This window comes from Megalobrama amblycephala, linkage group LG20 (genome assembly GCF_018812025.1).
Source record: "Megalobrama amblycephala isolate DHTTF-2021 linkage group LG20, ASM1881202v1, whole genome shotgun sequence".
Taxonomy (NCBI): domain Eukaryota; kingdom Metazoa; phylum Chordata; class Actinopteri; order Cypriniformes; family Xenocyprididae; genus Megalobrama; species Megalobrama amblycephala.
The window spans coordinates 17,681,696-17,695,679 of record NC_063063.1 but is presented as its reverse complement, the minus strand read 5'-3'; the positions used below and the strand labels follow the sequence as shown (position 1 = coordinate 17,695,679).

Sequence of the window (13,984 nt, the reverse complement as noted above, 5' to 3'; positions counted from 1 at the left end):
AGATTAATCTTTGTTAAAGCTGTGTTTTGTTGTTTGATTTACATGACAGACAACAGCAGGTATTTATGGGTTGCTGTCACTATAAAAGTAAGACCCCATGCACGCACACATCCGATAGATACACGTCCAAATTCTCACCTCGTTCAATTAAGACATTAACCGAATGTGTTTACTAGAATACTTGCCAAGAGGGGTATTTTGACTGACATAATGGTTGTATGTGTCCATCCAAGTGCATTTAGGACGCGAAAGAGAAATCAATTTGGAGTTCACAAGCTATCTGAAACGCAACTGTCTTTGCGTGTGTGTGTGTGATAACACACTGATAACAGCATGGCGTACGATACCGAATTAAATCCTCTTTTGCCTCTTCTAGTGCTGGAATGGTTTTATATCTATTTAAAGTGTAAACTAGCAAGACAAACATGTGCAAATGATAACATTTTACTCTATTGCAGTGAAACTTGCGAATAACATGCGTGCCGAACCGCGGGGCTTGGTCTGTATGGATCACGAATCAACAACGATCTGTTTAACCACTACTCCCGAAGCATATTAACAAATAACGGTCACTATACGATATTGAGAGTAAAACAGAGATTAAAAATTGAAGCTTGAGTCTCAGATCTTTTTAATGATGTATAGTTTGTCATGGTAATTACATTACATCTAACAGTAAATTTGAGCTAATTTAAACAAAGAAGCTTCAGTGCGTCGCCGTCCTCGCAAAGGTTAACAGGTTAAAATCAATACATTGTTTTTTGTGTCCAAGTAAGCAGGATAATTTCCACATCATTTTGAAGCAAAAACTCTAACAGTCTTAATCCCTTCTTCACACACAATGTGGCCAAGGAATTTCACAGATCGTCTCAAAAAACAACATTTCTTTGGAGCCAACTTTAGATTGTGATGTGACAACCGCAAGAGAACCATTTCAAGACGTTGGAGGGCTACTGACTCAGAGGGGGCAAACACTATCAAATCATCAAGGTAACAGAGCGCTGCTGAAATTCTCATCTCCAAAGATAGACATCATCATTCTAATGAAAGTGGCTGGGCTATTAGAGAGACCCTGAGGAACCCTATTATACTCATGGAGTCCAAATGGGGAAGAGAATGCAGTTTACTTTTTGTGTTCTTCATCTAGGGCGACATTATAATACCCTGAGGTAAGATCCATGGATGAGAAGAAGGTGTTACCTCCCAATGCAGCTAAAACATCAGACTGGTGTGGAAGGGTAGATGTGTCTGACAGTCCTTACGTTTAACCACCTAAAATCAGTGCAGATACTGAGATCGCCATTTTTCTTCCAAACTAGTACGAGAGGGGACGCATAGTCACTATGTGACCGGTGGATGATTCCTTTTTCCTTCATCTCATTTAACGCTATCCTCAGTGTAGCATACTGGCTTGGTGGTATACTCCAATATGGAAAACGGGAGTGTCTGTCATCAGTGAGGTTAATCCGATGGACAAAGCCTTTAGCCTCTCCGCAGTCCATTTTGTCTCTTGAGAAAACTGACTCATACTTCTTAATAATGTGCAACAACTTGTCTTTCCAGTGGGCTGACACTTCACATGACTCCAAATCAAGTTTGCCAAGGTTCAGATCACTCAAGACACGCTTCATCTCTTCACTGGATCTAGGTGGTAAGGGTTCCTCAGTACACTGCAGATTTGACTGAATCTGTTTCGGCAGCAGTAAATCTTGCACAGCAGTACAAGGTGAGACGTCAACTATTTTTGCATTTCTCTTCAGCACAACTCAGTGATTAGTGGGGTTGATGACTTTTAAGGGGATAGAACCATTTCCCCATAGTGGTGTTATGACCCTCCCGACCAATATCTGCCTTGGTCTTGATCTGGACTCGGTCGGCTTCACAATAACAGTGCTGCCTACTGACAAGACAGATGACTGAGGTAGCTTACCCCAAACCAGATGTTCTGTTTGTCATTACCATGACTTGTAAAGACAACGACTAAGGTTATCCCTCAGTTTTAATCAGACATAGTTTTATGATTATTAAGCCTTTGAGCGGTATGGTCCCACATGTGGGATTTTTATTTCTGTGCCCCTGGGCGTACGGTCCCACATATGGGATTTCGAACGTTCAGCGAAGTCACATAACTGCCAGATTCAAACTGTGCTTTCGCGCTCTGGCTGCGAGACGGACGCGCGCAGCTCTTGTCATATATCACAACTATGCAGTGTTTTCAGCCACATAACGTTTCTTTTAAGGTTTCATTGACATTTAAACGTCAAACATTCAAATACACATCAAAAATACAAATACACATCAAACATTTAAATACACATAAGCACCATTAAAACAATATATTTATTTAGAGTTTATAATATACACACTGATGTCAGACATCAGTGGAAGGAGCAATAAAAATCCATTCAAATATAATTTGCCGACATTTATTCATATCAGACACACATAATGGGCCCAAGTAACTATAAAGTTTACTCTATTATTCTTACAGTTCACCAGCAACTTACTTGCATATATTTCGGGAGAAACGGATGAATTCACCTGCTGTAAATCCGACTGACAGGACTGTGAACTGCAGCGCAAACTAAGATGGCGGCGCCCATCTTGCGTTATAGATCAAGATAAAGATCATTTATAAAGGCTTTTAAATGACAAAACACACTCACTTACACATATTTGATGATCGGGATATCAGATAGTTGATGACATGGTAAGCAAGTTTGTGAATATTTTAAATAAACAAGGAAAAACAAAATAATAGCGATCCATCTGTCATACAGTGTTATTGTGGCTGCGTTCAGCGCTCGTGACACGCAAGACGCGTCGCTATGGAAACATTAAAGGCAAACGTTCTAAAATAACGGTCGCCTTAAAAAAACTCACTCTGGGGGGACAGTTAGAATATTTTAAACTCACGCTCGAAAGGGTTAATATGTACATAGTAATTGCAGTCATATGAGATTATACCTGTTGTAAATTTTAATCAGTAATAGATATTAAATAAAATTGTTGTTTAACGTGATAAATGTTTCTATCAGATAATATATTTTCCATGCATAGCTCCAGTGTAAATAAAAGGTTCTTTCAAGGATTTAGTATGCGGCCCTTCACTCGGTTTGCAAAACGTGATGTGGCCGTCTGGTCTAAAAAGTTTGCCTACCTCTGATCTAGAGTGTTTGGGGCTCAGGGTCAATTCTGCCAAAAGTTCATTGTTTCCCAGTCAATGTGTCTCGTTCCTGAGAACAATTATCGACTCTACCTGTATGAGGGCCGTGATCTCACCAGAACGGGCTCTGGCTTCTGTTGACCTTCACAGCCGGGAATTCTCTGCCACTCAGAGCGTTTCAGAGAATGCTTGGCCTCATGAGTCAGATTCACCAGTACTACAGCTGGGCCTGCTCCATATGCGCCCACTGCAGTTCTGGCTGAAACCTTGAGTCCCGCTCCACACCTGGCATCTCGGATTCTGTCATGTCAAAGTGAATCAGGCATAAGTCACGGCCCTGGACCCCTGGGCAGACCCCTGCTGGTACAAGCAAGTCATGGCTGTGGGAATGGTAGGCAGGAGGAAATTAATCTTCACAGATGCCTCGAAGTCAGGTTGGGGAGCCCTGTGCGACATCCACCCTGCCTTCTGTACTTGGACGAGCACAGAAAGCGAGCTGTACATCAACCGCTTGGAAATGCTGCCAATATGTCAAGCTCTTCAAGCTTTCCTTCCACGCCTGGTGGGACACCATGTCTTAGTCCGCTCGGACAGCATGACAGTGGTCTCCTTCATTAATCACCAGGGTGGGCTCTCTTCGAAACCCCTTTACACCCTGGTGAAGAGCATCCTAGAATGGGCTCAATGCCACTTGCTTTCACTGAGAGCAATGCATGTGTGGGTGTACTGAACAAGGGGGCAGACATGTTGTCACAGAGCAACCTCCCCTCGGAAGAGTGGATGCTCCATCCCCAGACGGTTCAGAAGATATGGGACATCTTCGGGAGGGTAGAGGTTGACCTCTTCGCCTCCGAAGACAATTATCACTGCCCAACTTATTTTTCAAAGAACAGAGATGCACTGGCCCACGAATGGCACAGCCTCCTCCTGTATGCCTTCCTCCCGGTCGCTCTGATCCCCCAGGTCATCAAGTGATCCAGGGAGGGCAAAGACAGAATACTCCTAGTGGCCACACTATGGAGGAGCCAGCACTGGTTCTCAGATATGGCCCAGCTGCTGTCAGCAGCACCATGGCTGATTCCCTTGAGATGGAATCTCCTCTCTCAGGCGAATGGAATGATCTGCCACCCTCGACCCGAGCTGTGGACCCTGCATGTGTGGCCTCTCTATGGAGACTGCAGACCTCCCGGGAACGTCCTGAACACTATTTTGCAGGCTAGAGCTCCGTCCACAAGATGCCTCTATGCCCTTAAATGGTCAGTCTTCGTTGCTTGGTGCACAACCAGCAAGACCCATTCACATGTGACATATCTCTGATATTGACTTTCCTCCAAGACTTATTGTACAAGGGCCATACGGCCTCTACCCTTTAAAGTCTATGTTGCGGCTATAGCAGCCTCACATGCTCCTATAGCCGGGCAGTCAGTGGGCAAGAACAACCTCGTTGTTCGTGTCCTGAAGGGGTCTAGGAGGCCGAACCCCTCTCACCCCACTTGGGACCTGTCCACGGTTCTTAAAAGCCCTCCATTTGAACAACTCCTAACTGCCAATTTACGTCCCTTGTCGCTCAAGACCGCTCTGCTACTAGCTCTAGCATTGGTCAAATGAGTGGGAGATCTACAGGTGCTCTCTGAGCCCCTCCTGCCTGGAGTTCGGGCCTAACGACTCCAAGGTTGTCCTGAAACCGAGACATGGCTATCAAGTCAAGTCACCTTTATTTATATAGCGCTTTTTACAATGCAGATTGTGCCAAAGCAGCTTTACAGTGATAACTGGTATATAATTTTGGCTGCACAGCAGCTCTTAAAGAATAGTGTCAATGCAGGCAGATCAAAAGCACTGTTGAATAAATGTCAAAAAAACTGTTGAATATTGAATGTCAAGTCAAATGTCAAGTGTCTCCAACTAAGCAAGCCAAAGGTGACAGCGGCAAGGAACCCAAACTCCAACAGGTGACATCAGGTGGCAAACAGGTGGCAAATAGGTGTTAAAATGGAGAAAAAAACCTTGCGAGAAACCAGGCTTAGTCGGGGGGCCAGTTCTCCTCTGGCGAACAGTGCTTTGTTATGATTCAGGTTGCTATTATAAGTCTGATAGGATCGCAACATTCCAACAAAGTATTTATTCCAGTTCCATCCGGTTGAGGATCGTATTCATCATGCCTGTATGGACGGTTTGTTGAGGAACTGTGCTACTGGCTGTCGTGTTGATGAGGCCTTCACAATGGATGATCTAGCTGACTCGATCTCTGCTGATACTTCAGGGCTGCGTTGTGGTCCAGTTGAGGATCGTATTCATCACGCCGGTATGGACGGTCTGTTGAGGAACTGTGGCACTGGCTGTCGTGTAGATGAGGCCTTCACAATGGATGATGTAGGTGACTCGATCTCTGCTGATACTTCAGGGCTGCGTTGTGGTCGTGTCAGGGCACCGGTCCTCGGTCTCATCTGGGTATGGCCTGGATCCGGTTGACTACGGTAAACCTCGGGATAAACAGAAAGACTAATATTAGCGTAGATGCCATTCTTCTTCTGATGTAACGAGTACATCTGGTGTTATAGGAAGTGTTCCCAATTCCGGCTGACCTAATTTATGCAGCCTAATAATCCTTTAACGGATTTGAAAATATAAATTGATAATGTGTTATGTGTATGCCAGGTTAAAGAGATGTGTTTTTAGTCTAGATTTAAACTGACAGAGTGTGTCTGCTTCCCGAACAATGCTAGGAAGATTGTTCCAGAGTTTTGGTGCCAAATAGGAGAAGGATCTACCGCCTGTGGTTGATTTTGATAATCTAGGTATTATCAGCTGGCCTGAATTCAGAGATCGCAATAAATGTGAAGTATTATAATGCTTTAAGAGCTCGCTTAGGTACTGGGGAGCTAAACCATTTAGTGCTTTGTAAGTAATTAACACTCTGAGGTCTAAAAACGCGCCGGCGCGTTTTGCAGTTTTTTTTTCACATTGCAGCAAAACAGACTTAAAATACTCCGTCATTTTTTATCATAGAGACATAAGTAATATATCAAATGAAACTATAGAATGTCTTCTTTTTTTGTGTACACTCACAATCAAAATAAAACTTTGTGCTTTTTAAAAATAAATAAAATATACAGGGTGTGCTGTCCTGCCATCTCCGTCTCTGCAAACATCATTCTAAAACGTCACTAAAAGTAACTAAAATAGACGGCTTATACATGCTACATGGACATGAGAGATATGTCTTTGCAAAGCTTTAAGTGTCTACTTTTAAACGAAACAAATAAATTCTAAAAAAAATATTCTCCCTTTATGTAATCAGTATAAAAGTAAAGAGAGGTACTGTTTCTCCTGTCTTACCTAATTATCTTTAATGTGTGCCCGCCCACGCGCAGAGCGCTCTATTCATAAGATAATAAGCTGAGGCGATCTATGCAAACTGTAAACGCCCCTAACAGCGTCTTAAAAAGCATCAAGTTTCATCAGATTCATTCGCTTTCCTGCGCGTTTGGAAGATGGCACGCTACTCAGGTGAGCAGGCTCTTCAGATGGTCCTGGACAGTGAGGAAGAGTTCACTTTTTCCTCGGAAGAAGAACACGACTCTGACGATGAACGTCTGTATTTTGAAGAGCGACTTGATCCAGCTGAAGATACAGTTTCTGATGAGTAAGTGATTTAGTTTTACTTAAATTATTTGACGTGTTTTTTCTATATAAGCGTACATATATATTTGCCTTATATTTACATCTAGGCCTATCTATATAACTCTATATAACTTTATCTCATAAAAATGCTTATAAATAGAATGCTTTTCTGTTGATATAACGTTACTTAAATTATTTGACGTGTTTTTTTTATAAGCGTACATATATATTTGCCTTATATTTACATCTATCTATATAACTTTATCTCATAAAAATGCTTATAAATAGAATGCTTTTCTGTTGATATTTGACTTGTTATTAATATGCATAGATACGTTGGATACACGCGTTAGATCGATTAACTGCATGCAGCTGAATAGCATATTATGATAGACGTGAATGTGCTAAAATATGCTTGGTTGTGAAATGCGCGAACGTGTTGCTATTCACTAAATTTGCTAACTGATATAGCAGACTGTAACGTTTACACATTCGCACACTTTGTCCGGTAATGGCCAATTGACAGACATATACAGCATGCTTGTATACCTGTTAATTTCCTGTCAGTTATGCATAGCTAATGGTATGAGAGTAGTATCTTATATGCTAATAATAACAGTTTTTTTGTTTTGTTTTAGAAATGTGGATCCATCACTCTCGCATTCACCTGCAATTCTCACTAAGAGGGCACGCAGCAACACTACTCTCATTGTACCATGGCATTGTATTAATCTCCTTAATCTTTTTTTTTTAAACGCAAAGGAGCAACTGAATCTAATGTGCTGGAAAAGACAGAGGCAATAGTTTCTGTTGCAACATCGAGGTCTTCTAAGCTGTCTGGTATGCTAAGGCGATGAAACTGATCAGGAAGATTATTTATAAAACAATCTTTGGTGGTAGAAGTGATGGTTCTACCATATTTATGGCAGAGAGGCAGTTTAGCTGCTTTGACCAAATGCAGTATACACAAGACTAGATAAAGATCTGAGATGCCATCACTCTGCTGCAGAATTTCAACGGCATCAGTATCGATTCCATGTGACAGTATTAGATCTAAAGTATGATTACGACAATGAGTGGGTCCTGACACATGTTGTCTAACACCAATAGAGTTTAGAATGTCTGTAAATGCCAATCCCAATGAGTCTTTTTTATTATCTACATGGATATTAAAATCACCAACAACAAGGACTTTATCTGCAGCTAGTACTAATTCTGACAGAAAATCAGCAAATTCTTTAATAAAGTCTGTATGGTGTCCTGGTGACCTGTATACAGTAGCCAGCACAAATGTCAACTTACATAATGTTATGTAAAGTACCATCACTTCAAAGGAATTATATTTGAAAGACTTTTGACTAATACTGTAAATATTACTATAAATTACAGCAACACCTCCCCCTTTGCCTTTCTGTCGAGGATTGTGTCAATAATCACAATCCTTTATGTTATGTTAAAAAAGAAGTTTTCCCCATATGCGTCTAGCCTAAACGGTATATGACACAGTACTCTTTTTGTATTTAATTAAGGGAATTGAGGTTACGTAAGTAACGGAGTATGTTTATTAATGTTTGGCTTTGCTCACAAACTTTATCAATATGAAACTTTTCACAGCTTGATGAACTAGCAGATATAGGCTAGATTTGTCAACATTTCAACAGTGTATTTTGTTTATATAGTATAACCACAGAATAAATAAATGCATTTACATTTAAGGGATATGTATATAAAGTACTGATGTACCTTTATATAACTTACATGGCTGCACAATCTTTGTGTGGTTAAAATAAAGTCATTTTGTAAATATCTTTGTGAATTTAATAAATCAGTAACACATTTTTCCTTTCCTTTGTCTTTAAACAAATAATTACAAACATTGCAGTGTTAGGTTACACTTTTTTTAAGTTGTCTTTGTTACACTGTAATTATACATTTAAGTACTGAGTAATATTAAGCAACTTCATGTACTTACTATATGGTGAGGATTAGAGTTTGGTTTGGTTTAGGGTTAGTTGCATGTAATTATGCATAATTTATAGTTATTACTATAGTAACTACGTGTAACATGTAACAATGACACTGTAAAATAAAGTGTTACTCAATGTTAATATACACATTATTTATTTTTTTCAGTAGGACTTGGATGTCATTTCCCCCATCATATGTTGCTTTGTATTTTGTTCAGGCTTAAGCAGGATGAGATAATATTTAGATGCAAAACGGGAGGGTTTGCAGATCCATGAGGGTTTGCAGATTATGTTAGAAAAGCATTCTGGGATACAGCTTTTCCATGACTGTTCCAGAGTGAGGGGAATTATTTAATAACAAATAATGAAAAATATTGCAATGTTAATATAGATGTTATTTTATTTTTCAGTGAGACTTAGATGTCATTTTCCCAATCATATGTTGCTTTGTGTTTTGTTTAGGCTTAAGCAGGATGATGTAACATTTAGGTGCAAATATGCAGAATAGTAAACCAAAGCTTGAGGCTAAAATGGCAAATATCTCTACAGCTACAGTAAATTTTCCAGGAGAACTGACATAAGCTGGAATAAATGTAATCCACACAGCACAGAATATGAGCATACTGAATGTGATGAATTTTGCATCATTAAAGTTATCAGGCAGCTTACGAGCTAGAAAAGCCAAAATGAAACACAAAAAAGCCAGGAGGCTAATGTAACCCAGAACAGCCCAGAAACTTATAGTAGAACCCAGACTGCACTCAAGAATTATCTTTTCCTTATAATATGTCATATTTTTGTAGGGAAATGGAGGGAACATTGTTAGCCAAATCACACAGATAAGAACCTGTATAAGTGTAAAAGCAAGAACACTAAGTCGCTGTTGTGAAGGGCCGAACCATTTCATGACATTACTTCCTGGCAGCGTAGCCTTGAAGGCCATTAACACCACTATTGTTTTCCCCAGAACACAGGAGATACAGAGTACAAAAGTGATCCCAAACGCTGTGTGACGCAACATACAGGACCACTCAGTGGGCCGACCAATGAAAGTAAGTGAACAGAGGAAACACAGAGTCAATGAGAAGAGCAGCAGGAAGCTCAGCTCTGAGTTGTTGGCTTTTACTATGGGAGTGTCTTTCTTGCTATAAAACAGGATGGCCACCATCACAGTTAATCCTACTCCAAACAGTGAGAAAAAGACAAGCACTATACCCATTACATCTGCGAATGACAGAAACTCTACAGCCTTTAACACACATTTATTTTTCTCAACATTAGACCAGTATTCCACTGGACACTGCTTGCAGTTAACTGAATCTGGAAAGGAAGTTGTAACCACTAGTTAGAGACAAAAGGAACACAATATCAGTGATGAACAGTGAAGAGCAGCTAAACTATTTTCTTTGGAGCTTTAAGAAGGGCTGAAGATTACCTGTCTCATTACTGATTTCTCCTTCTGCGCATGGAATACAGTCATAACAGCAGACAGGTCTTCCTTTTTGTGCAGCCTTCCTAGTGCCTGGAGGACAGCTCTCACTGCACACAGACTTTGGTTTCTATATATAAAAAAATATACAAACAGATATTTTTTACTGATTCTTAAGAATTAAAATATATTTATCAATAATTTTGATTGATAATGCTGGTTGGACATTAAGTGGTGCTATGGGGTATTTTTCTCTGAGCAACTGCCCACACAGTAACACTAAGCAGTTTGATTCTAAACTTTGAAGTAAAAATTGAAATTGATATGTTAATTTACATACTTCAACCAAATTAAACCAACAATAAAGGACACATGTGAAGTGGAGTATCAGAGCAGCGTGCCTGTGTAGATTCTGTAGAAAGATGAATGAACATTATTGCTGGTTTAACTTTTTTTTATTGCCAATATTTAGTGATAGCCTCAGATGCAGGATAATTTCACTTTCAGCTATCACATTTGGTTATTACCACAGCAACAGCTTGTGTCCATGTTCAATGATCTTCTTGTGTATGAATGCGTACTGTATTCATGGGAGGCAGCAAGAATGCAGGATAAGCTTGACATATATTGTGACTACACTTTAAGACTATTCTATTAGTTAGGATATTGATATATGAACTCTTGTTGTCAAGTAAGATTCATCCACAATGCTACTTTAAATAAGTATAACATTTTATACTGGTATTGACCCTCATTGACCCATCGTCATGAAGTCACAAAATGTCTAATAAAGAAAATGTTTATCCCTGTTGATATGATATTAATGCAAAGTTTGTTTTCCAAATGATTCAGCTTTACAAAAAGGTAGTTATTTAATAGTTTTGATAGACTAACCATGTACAAATACGTTTATTTATTTTTTAAAAAATTTTTTTTACATTTTGTGTTTGACCAAACATGAAATAACAATCAACAAAAGTACATGCAAAAGTACATCTAAAGTACATCTGACGTTGTCTTAATATAAAATAACCCTTTTGCAGAAACAGGTTACTACCATATACCTTCTGTCCTCCAGTCCAAATGATCTCTTTAGTATTAAGCTCTAAGCGCTGGTCAGGGGGCAATGAGGCATCATAGTATCCCACAGGTTTAAATTGGAAAGATCCATCTGCGTCCTGCTGCCATTTCACAACTTCATATTGGGCTACTGCACCACCAGTGCTGTCAAACCATACACGATCGCCCATTTTTATAGTGAAATTGACCTTTTTCAGAGCCTCAACCACCTAACGAAAAAACGGGGCAGTTTTGATATTATCACTGAAGCATTTAACATATCCAACAAAAACATTGTTCCCCTTTTCTCCCTTTTTACTCATCTGTCTTATATCTTTTACCTCATATGGTTGTATTGTCAGGCTTTTATCACAGCCTTCTTGTTCTTTGCATTTAAGTAGCCTGTGTAGTGAATGAGCTACAGCATAAACTGCTTTGTAGACGTTGCTTGCATATCTTTGTTCAGACACATCTTCAGTGTAGTTGTTTAATGCAAATATATCCTCATATCTGCTGCAACTTAATACATATTGAGAAGAATTCCTCTCTTCCTGTAGGCATGGAATAGCTGTATCCCAGAATGCTTTTCTAACATAATCTGCAAACCCTTCAATATTGCTTTTTCTCACTGCAAATCCCAGTGACCCTCCCAGGGAATGAAAACTATTTGGAGTGATATAATTCTTTGTAGTTATCCATGATTCTACACCGATCATTTGGAAGCCTGTAATGTTCTGAATACTTAACTGATCAATAAGTAAGCCCATCTCAGCGAATGAAACAAAGGCAACAATCACTTTTGCTGTGCCTCTTTCTATAGTGTCTACCACTTTTTTGAGTTTTTCTGGCTCTGTTCGGTAGAATTTCACAGAGTACTCTACACAAATTCCCTCCTCCTGGGCTGTTTTCACAAATATGGCCATTCCATTGTTTCCATAGTCATTGTCACTGTTCACAGCTCCCACCCAAGACCAGCCAAAGTGCTTGACTATGTATACAAGTGCTCTGCTCTGGTGATAATCACTAGCAATAGTCCTGAAGAAAGAGGGGTAATCTTTCCTATTACTGAGACATTCACATGTGGCTGAGGGACTTATCTGAAAAAGAAATCACAATTATACATTCATGAGTATGGTGATTATGTGAAACATTTAGTGTTATTGCTCCTTACCACTGGTATTTTAAATGGTCCTGTTGTGGTGGACAGAATCACTGTTGCAGAAGACTCTGATTCGCCTATGATAGCATGTAAAGGAGACTGTCCATTGCATCCGTGTCTTGCTCCAAACTCCTGACCATTCATCAGACCCATAGTTGCACTCATGGTAGACAGTCTTGAACCACAGGAATCATATATTTGATAACCAATAGAAACATTTGGGAGCAAACTTTCACTTCTGTTAATCTCCTCAATTGCGAAAATCATGATTTGTGCCAAAAGACTTTCTCTCTGATTCACACTGAAAATAAACATTAAATCAGTTAGCTAAATAGAAACTAAATTAACAAACTGTTTCCAATGTAACAAACCTGGAGCATGACAGAAGTTGAGGTTTTTGTGTAAACTCAAAAGAAGGTAATGTTTCCTTTCTGTGGATTGCAAAAATTCCTCCAATAGTTACATCTCCATCCTTATAAAGCAGTGGGAACTTAGGGTCTCCCATTGTTTGACAAGGAGTGTTTTCCGCCTTTGTATGAAGTTCATGGAAAAGCAGGAGTGTATAAAGAAAGAGAAGCATCCCAATGAGTGTGCTCTGCTGTGAATGCCAAATGCAAATGATCTGATACAGTATTTGCACTCTTATAGACATAATTAATATGGTTGACTGATTGAGAATGTAGCCAATGACCAACAAATTAACAATTAATTGGACAAATTAATCCAGTCAAGCAAGAGTGTAATAAACCAGTTTGATTTTCTCACCAAACTCATTTATATTATTTATACTGTATATATGGTAACACTTTACAATTAGGCTCATTAGTTAACTACATTAGTTAACATGAACTAATAATGAACTGTACTTATACATCATTTATTAATCTTTGTTAATGTTATTTCAACATTTACTAATACATTATTAAAATCTTGTTAACATTAGTTAATACACTGTGAACTAACATGAACAAACAATGAACAACTATATTTTCATTAACTAACGTTAACAAAGATTAGTAAATACAGTAACAAATGTATTGCTCATGGTTAGTTCATGTTAGTTAACACATTAACTAATGTTTAACTAATGAACCTAATTGTAAAGTGTTACCATACACACACACACACACATATATATATATATATATATATATATATATATATATATATATATATATATATATTGTATTATGTATATATTGTAAAGTGTTACCATATACACACATCAAAAGGATGCGCTTTTGAACTTTATTGCCATCAAAATGAGAACACTGTCCATGTTGAAGTTGTTTTGTTAGCCTCAAACAGCTTTTCATCTGAGTGGATTGTGATACGTGATTCCTGAGTGGAATGTGATACGCTGCATTAAGCATAAAGGCCCCCATAAGGACATTAACAACATCAAGGACTGTCTGAAGGTGCTTAGTGAGTGTGGTGAAAACATTCCCAGGTTTGTATTGCACTACCTGGATGAGCTTCCACCTGTCAGATTTGGCAACATGGACACCTCGGCACTGCTCAGCAGAGTGGAACAGCTGAGTTGAGAAGTTTTTTGTTTGAGAGAGGCCCTGGAAGCTCAT

At 39.1% G+C, this 13,984-nt stretch overlaps 1 protein-coding gene across 2 annotated transcripts; it reads right to left on the bottom strand.

The window, feature by feature from the left end:
* Positions 1 to 8,161: 8,161 nt before the first annotated feature.
* Positions 8,162 to 13,033, bottom strand: LOC125255818 (extracellular calcium-sensing receptor-like). Of its 2 annotated transcripts, none has more exons than XM_048171320.1 (6): positions 12,776 to 13,033; positions 12,417 to 12,705; positions 11,587 to 12,342; positions 11,251 to 11,475; positions 10,193 to 10,316; positions 8,162 to 10,077 (listed from the first exon to the last, which is right to left on the bottom strand). In XM_048171320.1, exons 1-6 carry the CDS (start codon positions 12,982 to 12,984, stop codon positions 9,164 to 9,166), a joined length of 2,517 nt encoding a protein of 838 aa, XP_048027277.1. In that variant the 5' UTR covers positions 12,985 to 13,033; the 3' UTR covers positions 8,162 to 9,163. The 2 variants fall into 2 exon arrangements, with proteins under 2 accessions (XP_048027277.1, XP_048027278.1); XM_048171321.1 differs by having other exon boundaries at positions 12,417 to 12,579.
* Positions 13,034 to 13,984: the final 951 nt, after the last annotated feature.

Bases quoted from the DNA above. Each gene is read 5' to 3' on its own strand.
- LOC125255818 (XM_048171320.1), bottom strand. From the start codon at position 12,984: ATGCTTCTCTTTCTTTATACACTCCTGCTTTTCCATGAACTTCATACA. The intron at 12,706-12,775 runs GTTTGTTACATT...GTTTATTTTCAG, and splicing joins CAACTTCTGTCATGCTCCAG to TGTGAATCAGAGAGAAAGTC. The intron at 10,078-10,192 runs GTAATCTTCAGC...CTTCCTTTCCAG, and splicing joins AGAAATCAGTAATGAGACAG to ATTCAGTTAACTGCAAGCAG.